At 44.9% G+C, this 16,051-nt stretch overlaps 1 protein-coding gene across 24 annotated transcripts in view; it reads right to left on the bottom strand.

The window, feature by feature from the left end:
• Window positions 1-16,051, bottom strand: part of DNAH14 (dynein axonemal heavy chain 14) — a 459,746-nt gene that overhangs the window by 42,105 nt on the left and 401,590 nt on the right. For 23 of the 24 annotated variants that reach the window (XM_039529958.1, XM_039529963.1, XM_039529965.1 and 20 more), the window contains 4 exons: window positions 11,610-11,766; window positions 10,523-10,733; window positions 7,474-7,576; window positions 4,665-4,892 (listed from right to left, as the gene is read on the bottom strand). In XM_039529958.1, coding sequence (XP_039385892.1) covers window positions 4,665-4,892; window positions 7,474-7,576; window positions 10,523-10,733; window positions 11,610-11,766 — 699 coding nt within the window. Of the gene's footprint in view, window positions 1-4,205; window positions 4,301-4,664; window positions 4,893-7,473; window positions 7,577-10,522; window positions 10,734-11,609; window positions 11,767-16,051 lie in introns of all 24 variants that reach the window. The other variant, XR_005596106.1, reaches the window with a different exon arrangement.

Below are 16,051 nucleotides of genomic sequence, written 5' to 3'. Positions count from 1 at the left end.
TGTATTTAATAAAATCACTTTTTATTAATTAACCCAGAGTATGCATTCATACCTGGGGGCGGGGGGCAAACAGCTGTGCATATCTCTCTATCAGTGTTATAGAGGGCGAACAATTTATGAGTTTACTCTGTATAAGCTTTATACAGGGTAAACCGGATTTATTTGGGGTTTGGACCCCATTGGGAATTGGGCATCTGAGTGTTATAGACTGGAACACTTTTTAAGTGGCTTTCAGTTAAGTCTGCAGCTTTGGGGCAAGTGGTTACTAGTTTGTTATTTTCTGTTTGCTTATTTCGGGTAAGAGCAATAGGGACAGAAAAAGAAGCAAAACAAGTAAGAGTGAAGATCAGAAAAATCTAGAACTACACAAGTTGCAAATTGCCCAGAAAGGCTGAACACAGCACTGGGAAAGTCTCTGTTAACTAAGAAGCCCCTGAGTTGAGTGCATCAGTTTCAGTGAAATGCAGATGGGTGTGGCCCAACCTCTGTGTCTGTGCTGAAGCTGACTGGCTCAACAAGACAGAGTGCTGGAGTCCCAAACTGGCAAGAAAAGCAGGGGCAGAAGTAGTCTTGGCACATCAGTTGGCAGTTCCCAAGGGGATTTCTGTGATCCGACCGGTCACAGGGAGTGTTGTGGAGAATGATCGGACGGCAACAACCAGCTGTAGGGTGTAAGGAAACCACATTTGCCTGGGCCAGGTGGAGGTTATTAGGATGATATGGCCCTGTTCTTTGTTTTGAGCAATGTCTTGCCTATTAGAGGAGTCAGAGGGAACACATACAGTAGGCTGATGACCACTGAAGTTGAAAAGCATCTCTTAAGGACTGGCAACCCAATCCGTTTATTTACTTCTGTGGTGAACAGATCTATTTGGAGGGTGCCCGACTGGTGGAATATGTGATGTAATATGTTGGGATCTATTTCCCATTTATGGTCTTGGAAGAAGTGTCTGCTGAGTGCATCCACAGTAATATGCTGTGAAACATTTGTGGGATGGATGGATAGTGATGTGGAAACATGCGTTGTTGCTAACCATCTTTGTGCCTTCAATTTGTAATTTCTAAGTGTAACAGGGGCAGACTCACCTCTCATGAGCACCCCATGGCAGAGTGCATGTGACCGTACACTCACTTTCTCTCTTTGGTGGGTCTCCGGTGACTCAGCCCACTGGCCAAATCAGATACAGTTTGTCTACAGGGGCCTCTTTCAGTGCCCTCTGTAATGCCTCTCTCAGTTTGTCCCTGCTCCGGAATACAGCGGTGCTTCAGGGCTCCTTCCCTGAAGGCAATGTGTTCGCCCTCTCAGGGCCTTTCTGGTGCCAGCTCTTCAGCTGGGTCACTGCAGTTCAGGTTGCCCTTTGGGGTACCTCAAAGTCCAGGCCACTTCCCTCAATGACTAATTGGAGGGTTTTGGGAACCCAGGCCTGCCCACTACTCCGGGTCCCAGCCCAGGGACCCTGTAGATAGCAGTAGTCACTGTGTCCCTTTATCTAAGTTGCGCTGCTGCTCTAATTCCCTGGGCCACTTCCCCATGGCATCTTCACCCTTACTTCAGCGCCTTGTCCTGATGGAATCCCTGCAACCAGCTTAGGGCTCCTTCTCGCTCTCCCCAGCTTCTGGCAGAACTACCTCATCTGAGGTCCTGCAGCTCCTTCAGCCAGCCACACACCATCCAGGCCCCTCCAGCTCTATCAAGGGACTGAACTTGTTTCTGGCCCTGCAGCTCTTCTTATAATAGCCTGCTGGGCCCTGATTAGCTGCTTCCCTCACAGCCTCTCTAGGCAGTTTGGAGGACCTCTCTACTGTCCTTTTCTGGGGCAGGTGTGGCAGGGCCACAAGGCCTCCAATAGGGGGCCGCAGAGCCTAGTCCACCCCATCATACTAAGCCAACAGTCTTGAAGGTTGAGGGCTGAAAACCAATCCCCTTGCTCTAGTGAAGGAATTATCGCTGCAAGCATCACTATTTTGAATTTCCGTACCTTCACATAGGTATTGAGTAGTCTCATATTTAGGATGGGTATCCAACCTCTACTCTTTTTTGGTACGAGGAAATACCTTGAATAAACCCCCTTTCCTCTGTGTAGCATGGGGACTGGTTCTAGAGCACCCAAACATAAGACAGTGTCTATTTCTTGGAGAAGCATGCTCTCATTAGAGAAGTCCCTGAAGAGGGATGGAGAAGGGGGAAGTGAAGTGAAGTGTATTGAATAATCTGTGGAAATGATCTCCAAGACCCACTTGTCTATAGTGATTAACTCCCAGGCTCGCCTAAAGCGGTGAAGGTGTTTGCCAAAGGAAGAAAGGCTGATGAACTTGTGCAACAGGAGAGGATGAGGATTGTAGTTCACACTCTCAACAGACACATCAAAATTGCTGATTGGAAGTGGATGGGTATGAGGCAGAAGGCTGAGAAGTGGATAGTTTCCTTCTCTGAAACCTCTGCTTCTAAGGTGTGGTTCATATAATAGGTGCCAATTCCATAGGTGCTCCAGGGCTGGAGCATCCACGGGGAAAAAATGGTGGGTGCAGAGCACCCACTGGCAGCCCCCCATCAGCTCTTTCCCCGAGCACATTCCGCCCGCTGGCGGAAGCCCTGCAGTCGGATCAGCGCCTTCCCCTCCCTCCTTCCCACCACAATCAGCTGTTTTGCGGTGTGCAGGCAGGAAGCTGGGAGAGAGGGGGAGGAGCGAGGATGCGGCACGCTTGGGGGAGGGGGCGGAACTGGGCAGGAAGACGTGGGGCGGGGGTTGAGTGGGGGGAAGAGGCAGGGCAGGGGTGGAGCAGGAAGAAAGCAGAGCTTTGGTGGGGCCTTGGGGGAAAGGTTGAGTGCGGGTGGGGTCTGGGGTCAAGCACCCCCCAGCATTTTGAAAACTCGGTGCCTGTGGTTCATTTGGCCTCTGAGAGGAGAGGAATTGGATTGGGTGGGATCTCTGTGCTGTCTGGGACTTTTCTCTTGTATGAAGGGGGTATAAATGCCAAGAGAATGTAGTCACTCTGGAATCCTTCAGTATTCACAGAGGCTCATCCATCAAATCTGTGAACAATTTAGAACCATTGAAAGGAAGGTCCTTGACCATGGTTTGAACCTTCTAAGGGAAACCAGAGAGCTGGAGCCAGAAGGCTCTTCTCACTACCATTGCTGTGGCAACTGAACGAGTGGCGGTGTAAGCAGCATCGAGGGAGGCTTGCAACATTCTTCTGGCCAATAGCTAGGCCTCTGCCACAATCACCTGAAACTGCTCCCTGGGTTCTGCCAATAGGTGGTTAACAAAGGAGGCAATTTGGTATAGCTGATGTGGTTATATTTTGCCATCAAGGCCTGATAATTGGCAATTCTGAACTGAAGAGAGGCCGAGGAGTAAGACTTTCTCCCTAATAGGTCCAGGCACCTGTGATCTTTATCATGAGGTGTTGATTTAGCGTGGTGCTGCCTACCACCTTCCTTCACCACATCTACTATCAGGGAGTTAAGTGAGAGGTGGGAAAATAAAAACTCTGAGTCATTTGCTGAGACGTAATACCTCTTGTCTGCTCTTTTACGTAGGGGGAATGGAAGCTAGTGTTTGCCAAACAATCTTTGCTGGATCTAAAAGAGCCTCATTAACAGGTAAGGCTATATAGGCCTCTGAAGGTGGAGGATATCAAGCTGCTTATGATGAGGCTCAGTAACCTCCTTTTAGTTTGGACTAATTCAGTCTCCCTTTTGTACTGTTTCCTATCAACATTTGTTATTATTTGTTATTGTGATATCTTATGAACTTTCACATACTTTTTGCAGTTGAGACCACAATTAGAGTAAATTTGTAGGTCCAATGATCATAATAGAGCTCAGCACTGTTGTATCTAAACTAAAAACCAACTGCCTGAGAATAAAAAACAAAATTAAAATGTACCTTTTTAAAAACTAGAGTAACTGTAACGCTAGTGAATACTAAGTTCCAATTACTAAAAAGTAACATCCTATCTAAGCAACGAGGAACTATAAAAAGGATATTGATGTTCCATCTGCTCTGCCTAGGGTGGTTGCAAAGCACTGAGTGGAAGTTAGGGTCTCAGGCTCTTTATACCCTTGGGAAGGGTACGCGGAGTGTGAATGTGACCCCTACTACACACTGCTAGTGAAAATGTTGCAAACTATTGTTCTGGGGTGCCCAACACAGCACGAGTGGGATCCACATGTGCAGTGATCAAAGTAGAACAATTACCTGCTGGTTTCAGGAATTATGGAGTCTTTGTTTCTCCACAGAGTTTTCATGATCTCCTGCACTAGTGGTATTAGAAGGGATATGGGGTACCCTTCCTGTATTGTAGGGAAAAATAATACATGGTGGTCTTCCATAATTTTCTCTTTTTCAGACACATTTATAAATACTTAATGAACACTGGGTTCTTCCCAGGCCTGACCCTTGAGTGTTTACTTTTTATTTTAAACTTATTGGGATTTTGTCTCCTAGAAACTGAATAGTTCCTGGGAGACAAACTTAGAATCAAAGTACAGTATAAGCTAGGCATGGGCGTGAGACACTGAATTTGTGTACTTGGGAGATCAGACTAGGTGTTCTAGTTCATACCCATCTCTAGTGTAAGCATTCATGAACCTGGGAATCAGAGTGCCAGATAACTTTCTATTTGTTTCTTTGTGGGTTTTTTTGCAAAGTACTTACTTCTAAATCGGAAGAGTTAAATTCATATGGAACATTCCAGCCCAAAGAGCCATATTTTTTTCTTTCATGGACTACAGCATTGAAGAAACACAGGCTGAACACCAGCTTCTTCCATGATAAGCCACATTCAACCTTGTTGAAGATAATTTCCGTTACATCTCCGCTGCCACTGTATCCAAATGTCTGAAGTAATTTTCCCTTCAGACCCCGAGGTGGTTCTATTGCCATCTTTAAAAAAGAAAAGAGGGAAACAAGGCAAGTGTATTACCATTACACCTCTACCCCGATATAACGCTGTTCTTGGGAGCCAAAAAATATTACCGCGTTATAGGTGAAACCACGTTATATCGAACTTGCTTTGATCTGCCGGAGTGCGCAGCCCCCCCCCCCCAGAGCACTGCTTTAACGCGTTATGTCTGAATTCGTGTTATATCAGGTCGCGTTATATCGGGGTAGAGGTGTATTATATTTTCTGAATAATATGCTGCAGACAGATTGATGAGAGCAAAACAAATCTAACAAAACCCTTTCACTTTTTCTTAGTGGATTAGTTATTTAATTGGATATGATCAATTGGAAAGAGAGAGAGATTACTTACAAGTAACTGTTCTTCTTGGAAAATATCATCCCTCGCACTTATGAGACATAATACTCCTTGTGTTGAGCTGTGGAATTTTATTAGTGATCAATATCCATTGGTGCCAGTCATCTGACCCCCATAAGGATTCACAAGTCTTGAACCACGATCCTTGGATCCCCAAGCAACCTTTGTATTTTGGCTACCATCTGGCAGCTTGCTAGTAACTGGTGGGCTCAGTGGCTAATGGAACCGTAGCCCCACCAGAGGCATCGGCAATCGAAGTCCTGATTGGATGAGTGCCTGGCCCCATCTATTGGTCTGGCTGTGCTACTTAAACCAGAAGCAGACACAGGAAGTTATCTGTGCAACTGGGTAGTTGCTACATTGAACCCTGCCTTCTTGCCTGACTCCTGAGCCATGCTTTCCTGACTTGTCCCTGGTTCCTGCTTCCCTGTCTGCTCCTGATTCTGGTTTTCTTGACCTAGTTCTTGCTTTCCTGCCTTGGTCCTGATCCACGCCCCAGTCATGGATTCTGACTTCCACCTCTGATTCTGACCCTTGACTTGGTTTACTGACTCCTAACTCCGACTCATAGGTCTGACTGGCCAAACCCGTCATGCTACCTGTTTACCCCCTGCTCCCCCTGGGGAGGATTCCGAGGGTATAAAAGAGGGTGTGGCCCCAACCACTCTTCAATTCCTTTGCTACTTTTGGAATTCTTTATCTGAGACTCCAAAGAAGAGGGGAAGGTGAGTAGGGAGTGTGAATACGGAGTGTGAATATACAGAAGCAATACTCTCAAAGAACAATTTCTGGTAAGTAACCTCTCTTTCTTCTTTAAGTGGCCTCTATCTATGCTCACTTGTGAGAGATTAGTAAAATGTATAACCTCTGAGGAAGTAGGGCTGATAAGTCTAGGTGAACAAGGACTACAAACTGCCAACATGAGCATCAGCGCTAGATTGTAATACAAGAGAATGTTGGAAGTGATTATAATTTCATTTTCCCACATCAGACCTCAGCAAAAGACATTTTTATTTCAATATATTTACATACAGGGCTTCAAGCAACAGCTGTGCAAATTCTACAAAAAATGGATGTATCAACAATACTGAGACCTCAGGTTGATTGCGGGGAATACAGGGACTTAGGCACGTCATTAATTGTGCCAGAACCTCAATGCTAATAGATCAACCCAGAGGGATCCGGGTGCTTTGACGCTATAACAACAATATTGGGACATCAGCATCAAATTATAAATCCAGGGGACCTTAGCACACATCAAGGCTGCTGGAATTAGACTGATCCGGAGGAATACAGGGACTTTGACACCAGAACAAGAATGCTGACCTTGGTGATGAATAGGTCAAGCTGGAGGGATCAGGAGACTTTGGCAGCACATCAACTGTGTTGGTATCTCAGTACTGAATTAGACTGACCAGGAGGGATCCAGGGACCTTGGTGCTGGTTGGCACCAGGACCTTGGCATGGGGCTCACCCAGATAAGATCACTGAGATGGGCGTGGCTCAAGCCAGGCACACAACCACTTTAGGTTAACGGATGGCCAAAATTGATGCTGGATTTACACATTGCCAGACTTAGTAAACTGGGCCTGAATTTTGGTTTGGCTCTGTTTCTTGTTAAGATAATATTAGAATGAGAAATTTGAAATATTCAAATTGAGTATTCACAGCCAAAACCACAGCAACTTTCTGATTGTGGTGTTTTAGCAAATTATAATCAACCCTTACCCATGGGCGCCAGGTTAGTATAATTTTTGGTGATGCCCAGAACGGGTCCAAACAGAGCCATCCTGCTTTTGGGGGGGGGGAGGGGGGCATGCGCTTCAGGGGGACATGGGGTCCAGGGTGGCCTGGGGGGCTAGCAGGGCGAGGACGGGGCTTGCGCTGGCAGCAGCAGCGAGTGGCCCAGCCCCAGCCCGCCCCTTGCCCACTCCTGGTGTTGCTTGGGGGGAGGGGGCAGAAGCTAGAAAGAGGCGGGGCAGGGGCTTGAGGGAAGGGATGGAGTGGGGCAGGCTTGGGCTGGGTTGCTCGCTGCTGCTGGCCCCAGGCTAACAGCCAGGCTAACACCCCAAGTCCTAACACTAATCCCTTGGGTGCAGGGCCCCCCAGGGCATTTGCCCCCATCTGTCATATGGATGGGATGGTTCTGAAAATATAATACCAAACATTGGTGGAGCCCATATAACTCACTGCCTATGCCCTTACCTTAAAACCTTTCTGCAGGATAGGTATGGGGAAAGAAGGATCAGGTGTGGAACTTAACCATAGTCTAAACTGAGGATCCATGTTTATGTTCGGCTGGGTAAATCTGTAAAGACAGGTAGTTTGGTAACATAATTATTATTCTACCAAATATAAGGCAAGATGCAATTTTTTAATAATCAAATTTCATTACCATTTGCTCAAGTTAATTAAATGAAACAACCTAGACAGAAATAATGTGATTTCTCCAGCTTTTGTCTTATTCTTCAAAGTAGTAAGCCTAGAAAGAGAGCTAGCAGGTCCTGCAAAAGAGAATCTGAATCTTCACATCATCGTCCAGTTCAGAAATGTGATGCTGTCCACTCACATTAGAACCTCTAATGATGTACTATAAGACTGGGAATGGTCATTCCTACCTGGTAGCTAATTACTAGGTACTGGGGTTTGCCAAGGTCAGAAAATACTCAGTTGCATTCCAAGTGAGTGGTGCAGTGGATAGAGGAGAGAATTCAACAGCCCAACAGGTTCACAGATGCAAGGTGGATCCCCTTTCACTAATCTCTGGCAGCGAACCCCACAGCCGCTACCTTTTGTTCACGGATATATTGGGTGGTGATCTTCCCTTTTCAGATATTGTGGATGAACTCCTCACTCATTTCTGACAATGAATGGCAACTTCAGCCTATCTGCTCATGCCATGAGGGGCCTCCCTGGTCAGACTGATCTCTAGGGTGGTAATGGGGGACAGTTCTCTTGCCTTCAGGGATAAGGGTACCGGTGGGCAGCAATAGCAGCAACAGCTGTATTCCACTGAGCCTCCACTGAGGTCCAGGTCAGGAGCTGCTAGCTAAAGTCCAGGAGTTGTAGCCTTTCGCCAGAACTCAGCATATGGTGGAACAGTGCAGACACCAATATCTTTGACAAATCAGAAGCCTACGTGGTTTTCTGAGCATGGTAAATCCAACAATTATGATTGCAGAAAAGTGAGAGAAGGAAGGACTGTGAATTAGTAGTGGGTATTGTTCACCACAAACCTGAGGTACTTTCTGTGGGGGCTGAGTGACTGCAATATGAAAATATGTGTTCTTCAAGTCGAGGGTGCCATACCAGTCTGCTGGATCCAGTGAGGGGATGATGGAGGCCAAAGAGACCATGCAGAACTTTAGTTTCTTCATGAACTTGTTGAGTTCTCGCAGGTCCAAGATGGGCCTGAGGCTGCCTTTGGCTTTCAGTATTCGGAAATACCAGGAATAGACGCCCTTGCCCTTCTGCTCCTGAGGGACCTCTTCCACTGCCCCTAGTGATAAAAGCGAGTGCACCTCCCGTATAAGGAGTTGCTTGTGAGAGGGGTCTCTGAAGAGGGATGGGTAAGGGGGGGTGGAACGATGGGAGGGCACAGAATTGGATGGAGTATCCTCTCCCTACTGTGAGTCCAAAGTAATACGGGACCATGCACGGTAGAGACTTCCTGGGAAGTTCATAGGATCTCTGGTAGTAAAGGGGTGGAAAAGCAGGCTCTTGCTTATAAGGAGGTGGTTTGGAGTACCTTCTCCAAGGTGCTGAGGTGTATATACTCAGGGAGTGGAGGGTTGCATGAGAGTCCTGAAGGACTGTACACTGTACATGTTGTTAACCTCAAAGCGGAGATCCTCCATGGTAGGAATGCCCTTGGGGAACTCAGAGAATTGAAGTCATGAAGCTTATCTCATTGCAACCAAAGTTACCATGCAACAGGAAGCTGTGACAGATGCATCTACTGAGGCCTGGAGGAACAATCAAGCTATCAGTTTGTCCACTCACTCAGACAATGGTCTGCAATTCTGTTTTAGGTTCCTGGAGCAGTTTGTTTCTGAACTCAGAAAAAATATAATTAATAAAATCCTATTTGGAATTGAGGTCTGATAATTCACAATGCAGAACTGTAGGTTAGCTGAGATAAAACTCTTCCTATTGAAGTGGTCTAATCTTTTGGTGTCCTTGTCAGAAAGAGTAGAGCTAGGTTGGTGCAGTCTGTTACATTCAGTGACAGCCTGAATTTCTCTAAGAGAGAATTTAGAAATGGAAGTAGCTAAGGAGTACTTTTTGGGAGCTGGAACCATAGAGGAAGTTGTGGCACTCCCATTCACCAGTAGAAGAAATTTGGATCCAGGCAGATCTTGTTGGTCCAGGACCAAGTATAGGCTTGTCTAGGAGGTACAGCTTTAAATAAGCCTCCCTTGCTTTTGAGTTTTGTTGGAAAAAGACCAACAAATAGAGCATTTGTTAGTAATATACCACTCACTCAGACAAAATAGGCATCTAATATGCCTGTCATTGAAGGGTATAGGCACCTGGCATGAAACCTGGTGATTTTTGCTCAGCCATAAGGTCTGAAGCCTGGTACCAGATAACTAAAAGACAGAGTAAAAACTACGCAGAATGGAAACCTATCATAAACTACTGTATCCACACTAAAAGCAACTATATACAAAATGATTGTATTGACAATCACAAATGGGCAAGAGACAAATACTGTCCTCAGTTATGTCTCTCAGTCCTGGGTGGTATGAAGGAACCAAGAGTAGGTTGGTGTGGCTCTCCTCTTTATGCCCTTTGGAGAGGAGAATGAGGGCACTCAGGTTGTAGGAACTGCCCAATAGATATTGCTAGCCAAGAGTAGAATATATAAACACTCAAAGAAGAAAACTTTTTCCAGTTCCTCTTCTGAGACTTTATTTATACCTCTTATATAATAAATAATATATGGAGATATACCTATCCTCATAGAGCTGGAAGGGACCCTGAAAGGTCATTGAGTCCAGCCCCCTACCTTCACTAGCAGGACCAAGTACTGATTTTGCCCTAGATCCCTAAGTGGCCCCCTCAAGGACTGAACTCACAACCTTGGGTTTAGCAGACCAATGCTCAAACCACTGAGCTATCCCTCCTCTGTTCAAAGCAGTTTCTCTCTTGTGTTAAAAAGATTGATATTTGCATTTATATTGATTGCTTCAGATTTGGCTGGGTTAAGTATATAACTTATTTATATTTTGAATATAAATAAAACACTTACGAATCAACAATAGTACAAAGCCTGGGCATAAATGATGCAGCAAGATGGCAGTTTTGCAGGAAAACCCATTGTCCACTCAACAGCTGTGCTTTATGTATCAAATCTTCAGCTTTGCTTCCCTGACCACGTCCCAAAGAAACCATTTGCACATGCCGTGTGCTTCCTTTTATTTCCTGTGCAAGGCGCAGAAGGTGAGCTGCTGGGTCTATTCCTGTGTAACAACATGGAATTGATTTATTTATGCGGCTACAGCAGCCAAAAATTATCTTTAGAGTTACATATTTAAAAATGTGTCATCTTTAATCATCTCACCTGTAAGAATAGTACTCTGTTATTTTTGTAATATTATACATTTCATTATAAGGGAATCATGGGGTGAGGAACAATGGGTTATGTTATATTATCAGAAGAAAGCACCGAGACACTGATGAATAAAAATGGTTTGATTGTATTAGTTCAAGAATTTCTCAAAATGGTAACTATCATAGCAAATGATATTGAGCAGCAGAAGTACCTCTTATCAGGAAAATGCTGAGGTGGTTCAACCAACATTTTTGGTTAAGTTATTTAGTGTTATTTTAAATACTGAACAAATAATATAGGGCCAGATCACTCACTCTCATGGAAAAACCACTAGAGGCAGTCTAGAAGGAGAAAAACTCTGCCCATGGATTTTCGGGGAATCCATTTAAAGCCAGGCCTTGTAACTCTGTGCTGCCTCCTGGTTCCTTACCACTTTCCTTATCTTTGGTGACGATGAGCAGGGCTTCCCCTTCCAGCAGCTACCTTGAACCCAGTGTTAAAGGGGAATTTGAAGATTGGAGCAGAGTTCCAAGGCCAGAGGTACTGGTGGATTGATGTGGAGCATCCCTCACAACCCTCCTCCTTCCTGTGATTTTTGTCTACTCCCAGTTTCACTCTTTGCTGTTCAGTTTAACAGGAGACAAGGATAACATGAATGCAAAAGTTGGTAACACTCTAGGAAGCAGGGGCAACCTATTGAACATAGGAGCTAAACTAGAATCTGAAAATTAATGCTTCATAAACCAGGTTTTATGTGCCCCTTCTTAGTTTATAAGTATCTCACCATGAGAATGAATAAATATTAATGGAGTGGCAGCACTGGAATCTTCATACACTTCTTTCAAGTTAATCCCTCCAGTCTGAAGATAGCTGGCTCCTAATTTCTCAATAACAAACTCTCGTATTGCACTATTTAAACTTCCTGGTCTGAGAATTTTAATCTAACAATAAAATATGAAAGATGAGAGAGCAAATTAATCAAGTCATTTAAATTAACATTAGCATAATAATTATGCCTGTGATAAAAATAAAGTCCGGTTGTTTTGTACTATACAGTTCTAAAAGATTCCAAAATCTCAACATTCGTGTTTTACTTAACCAATATTAATACCACTAGGTCATTGTATACCTCTCACTTTACAGGAATCAAAAGATATCTACATGGGAAAGTAAAGCACTTATCAGGTAATATGGGAAGAATTGCAATAAAATCAGGACTAGGAGCTGAAAAGAAGGTGAAAGAAATGTTATTTACCCCATGGTAACTGTGGTTCTTTAAGATGTGTTTTCCACACGGATTCCACTCAAGTTGTGCAAGTGTCCCATGTGTGAGATTGGATTCTTTTGGATAGCAGTGTCCCTTGGGGTTGTACCTGTACTCTGAGATCCCTTGCGACCACCACAGCTGAGGGCATAAAGGGCAGGGTGGCCTCAACAGCCACTCGGTTCCTTTGCCAACAAGAGTCACAAGAGAACAGGACTCTGATTATCTGGGATGGAGGGTGGCTTGCAGAGTGCTAGAACAATCTGTGTAGTGGGGGTGCTGAGAACCACTAAATATAGACAGGAACACACCTGGATAACCTCTGTGGACATGGGTTGCCCTCTAACTTTTTCTGGGAAAGCCATAAAGGGTCTGGGGGAAGAAATGAATAACTTTGTTCCATTTAAGGATAAAGCTCTCACTTCTTTAGTATGTGCTGTTTTATTTTGCCTGGGTTCCAGTGAGGTTTTGGGGAAAAAATGGGAGATGGATTAATTGATTGAGATGAATTGATTGATTGAAACTACCTTAGGCAGAAATTTGGGATGAGGCCTAAAGATTACTTTGTCCTTATGGGGACCTGAGGGCCTGTATTTGCTAACTTTTCTAAGCTGAGATAATGGCCACCAGAAAAGGTGTCTTCACTGACAGATGACAGAAGGAGCAAATCACCATGGGTTTGATGGGTAATCCCATTAAACCAGTAAGAATTAAATTGAGGTCTCAGGAAAGGGGACGGTCCTTAAGTAGGTGGAGAATATAAGCAAGGCCCTTCAAAAATTTCAGTACAGTGGGGTGTGTGAATACAATGTAACCCTGGTGATATGCAGAAATTGCTGCCAAATGTACTCTAACTGAGCTGATGGAAAGCCTGGATCACTTCAAGAAGGATAGATATTCCAGGATAGTTGGAAATCAAGGAGTCATTGGTGAAAGCTGCTGCTGGATTGTTCAGATAATAAAACCTTTTCCATTTCTATATGCTAGTCTGGTAGAAGGCTTTCTGCTTTGTAGAGAATTTTCTGTAATTCAAATGAATAGACCCTCTCCAGTGGAGTTACCCAAACAGTATCCAGGCTATTAGATGGAGTGACGTTGTATATGGGTCAATATTCAGCCCTTGTTTTGGGAGACTATGTCAGGAAGAAGTGATAAGGTGATTGGTGGGATGATCAAAAGATTCATCAGCTCAAAAAACCAGAGCTGTCTGGCCCATGCTGGGAGTGGTCAGGATAATGTGGCAAGAGTTCTGTCTCAGCTTTCTCAAACTCTGGAAATTAAGTGAGTTGGTGGAAAGGTGAAGAACTGATCCAGCACTCAAGAGCAAAGAAAGGTGTCAGCGAGCCTGGGTTTACATCCCTTCAGGAGCAAAAGGTCCAGCAGTTGCTGTTCTTGTATGATGTGAACAAGACCACAACTGGAAATCCCCACCTGATTAATATGTTGTGGAAAATGGAATTGGGGCCATTCATGGTTCTCTGAAAATGATCTGCTGAGCTGGCCTGCCAGAGTGTTCTGGAGTTGGAGAAGTGTCTAGCACTGTGCTGATGAACTCTATGGTTCGAGTTGGGATCATAGTGGACTTTGTCCTTGTTGACTCTAGGCACAGAGATGCAAAGACATGTAGAGTTATGTGAACTGAATTGAATATTTGCTGTGGGGATCTTCCTTGAACTGTCTAGTCATCTATATATAGACAAACTTGCATTCCCAGTCTGTATAGATGTGCAGCCACAATGGCTAGCAACGTGGTAAAGACCTGTGGGGACATCAAGAGGCTGAAGGGTAGGATGGAATATGAAACATTGAATAATAACCTTGTTGAGGCACTGGATGCCCAGATCCCTTTCTCCTTTGGAATTAGGATGTAATGAGAATAAAAGCCCTTTCTTCTTAATTCTATGGGTATTTCCTACTTCTTGCCTCACCAGCATCTTGTGAAAGGGGTTCTTGAAGACAGACAAGGGGTGGGGGGTAGGAACTGTCTAAAACTGGATGGAATACCCATTGGTTACTAAGTTAATATGCGGCTCCTTGTATAGGCACCGACTCTGGGGCTGGAGCTACAGGCACCAACTTTCCAATGTGCCGTGGAGTTCTCACTCAACCCCTGGCTCTGCCATAGGCCCTGCCCCCACTCCACCCCTTCCCACACCCTCCCCTGAGTCTGCCATGCCCTTGCTCCTCCACCTCCCCTCTCAGAGCCTCCTGCACATCACGAAACAGCTGATTGGGAGGTGTGGAGAGAGAGGGGGAGGCACTGATCGGCAGGGTTGCTGGTGGGTGGAAGGTGCTGGGAGCTGATGGGGGGCTGCTGACATATTACTGTGGCTCTTTGGCAATGTACATTGGTAAATTCTGGCTCCTTCTCAGGCTCAGGTTGGTCACCCCTGGGTTACTATATCCAGAAGTCACCGGTCTGAAGTTATCCCATTCTTGGCTTTTTGAAAGAGGGAAAATCAGTTTCCAAAAGATGTGACAGAAGCATCCACAGGTAGTTTGAGCGGGCTCTTGCTACTTGTGTCAAAATTGTGGGACAGTCAAGGAGATGGTGAAAGGGTGATGCTTGTGGAATCTCTACCTCAAAGGCTCAGAAAGTCACTGTTGAGAGTAGTACAGGTTTTGTAGCAAGGCTGCGGCCTCAGAGGCTGTTTCCCCTGAGAAGTAGGGACCTAGAGTGCCTGGAATCGCAGGTCACTCAAATGTCCTTAGGTCTGTGAAGAACCTCATCAGTAGTGCTGCTGAAGAGCTCACAGCCCTTGAAAGGAAGGTTTGCTATAGTCATCTTGACCTCCCAAAGGATCCCAGATGCCTGTAGCTATGAAGAACACCTCATGAAGATGGCCATGGTCACAGTCCTCACCATTGTGTCAGAAGCAATAAGAGTGGCCTGGAGGGATGTTCTCACTGTGAATTGGCCTTTGGTCATAAAGATCTTTAACTCCTCCTGATGATCCTTAGATAATTTATTGAGGAGGTTCAAAGGACTGTCCCAGAGAAGAATTCAGATTTAGACAGGAGTAAGGTGTTGCAGTTGGCCACTCTCATTTGAAGTCTCATGGAGGAGTATATTTTATAACCATATAGGTACAGTTTCTTAGGTCCTTGTTGCAAGGAGTGGTTTTGAAGGACTCTTGCTATTTTGACCTCTCTTGGGCTGCTTGCATGACCAGTGAACCTGGTCTTGAGTTCTGAAATAAATATACCATACCCTTTGTTTGGGCTTCTGATCTGTTCACTTGGAAATCGCCATTACTGAAGTGGGAGCATGCCAAGATGCTTTTGCAAGTTTGAGAATGCCATTGTTTGTGTGCAGTCCTAGGCCACCAGGTGTTGATGAGTTATATATGTCAGTAATTTATGCTATTTCTCCTGGATTATTTCTGGTGGAATAACACAGGTTTTGGCAATTCTTGGCAAAAGATCTTGAAAGACTATTCATCCTATAAAGAAGGTGTTGGTCTTCTAGGTTTGTCATCCTTGACGTCAGGCAAAGTCACCTATTTGTGGCAACTCAGATTCACAACTGGGAATTAATTTATAATTTGGAAGAACTGGGTGAGCAGAAGCATCATATGCATTTCCCAATTAGTCAATGATGAGGACTTTGTCCCTTTTATAATGCTAAAGCAGCATTATGACCTGTGACCATCAGCAGAGTGATCTTTGATTATTAGCAGGTAAATATGCCTAGTGGTCTGTGATGTGATGTTAGATGGGGTGGGATCTGAGTTACTACAGAGAATTCTTTCCTGATTGCTGGCTGGTGAGTCTTGCTCACATGCTCAGGGTTTAACTGATTGCCATATTTGGGGTAGGGAAGGAATTTTCCTCCAGGGCAGATTGGCAGAGGCCCTGGAGGTTTTTCGCCTTCCTCTGCAGCATGGGGCACAGGTCACTTGCTGGAGGATTCTCTGCATCTTGAGGTCTTTAAACCATGATTTAAGGACTTCAATAACTCA

This window comes from Mauremys reevesii, linkage group 3, assembly GCF_016161935.1.
Source record: "Mauremys reevesii isolate NIE-2019 linkage group 3, ASM1616193v1, whole genome shotgun sequence".
In the NCBI taxonomy this organism is placed as follows: Eukaryota; Metazoa; Chordata; order Testudines; family Geoemydidae; genus Mauremys; species Mauremys reevesii.
Note: the sequence above shows the minus strand (reverse complement) of the source record. Positions and strands in the feature narration are given on the sequence as shown.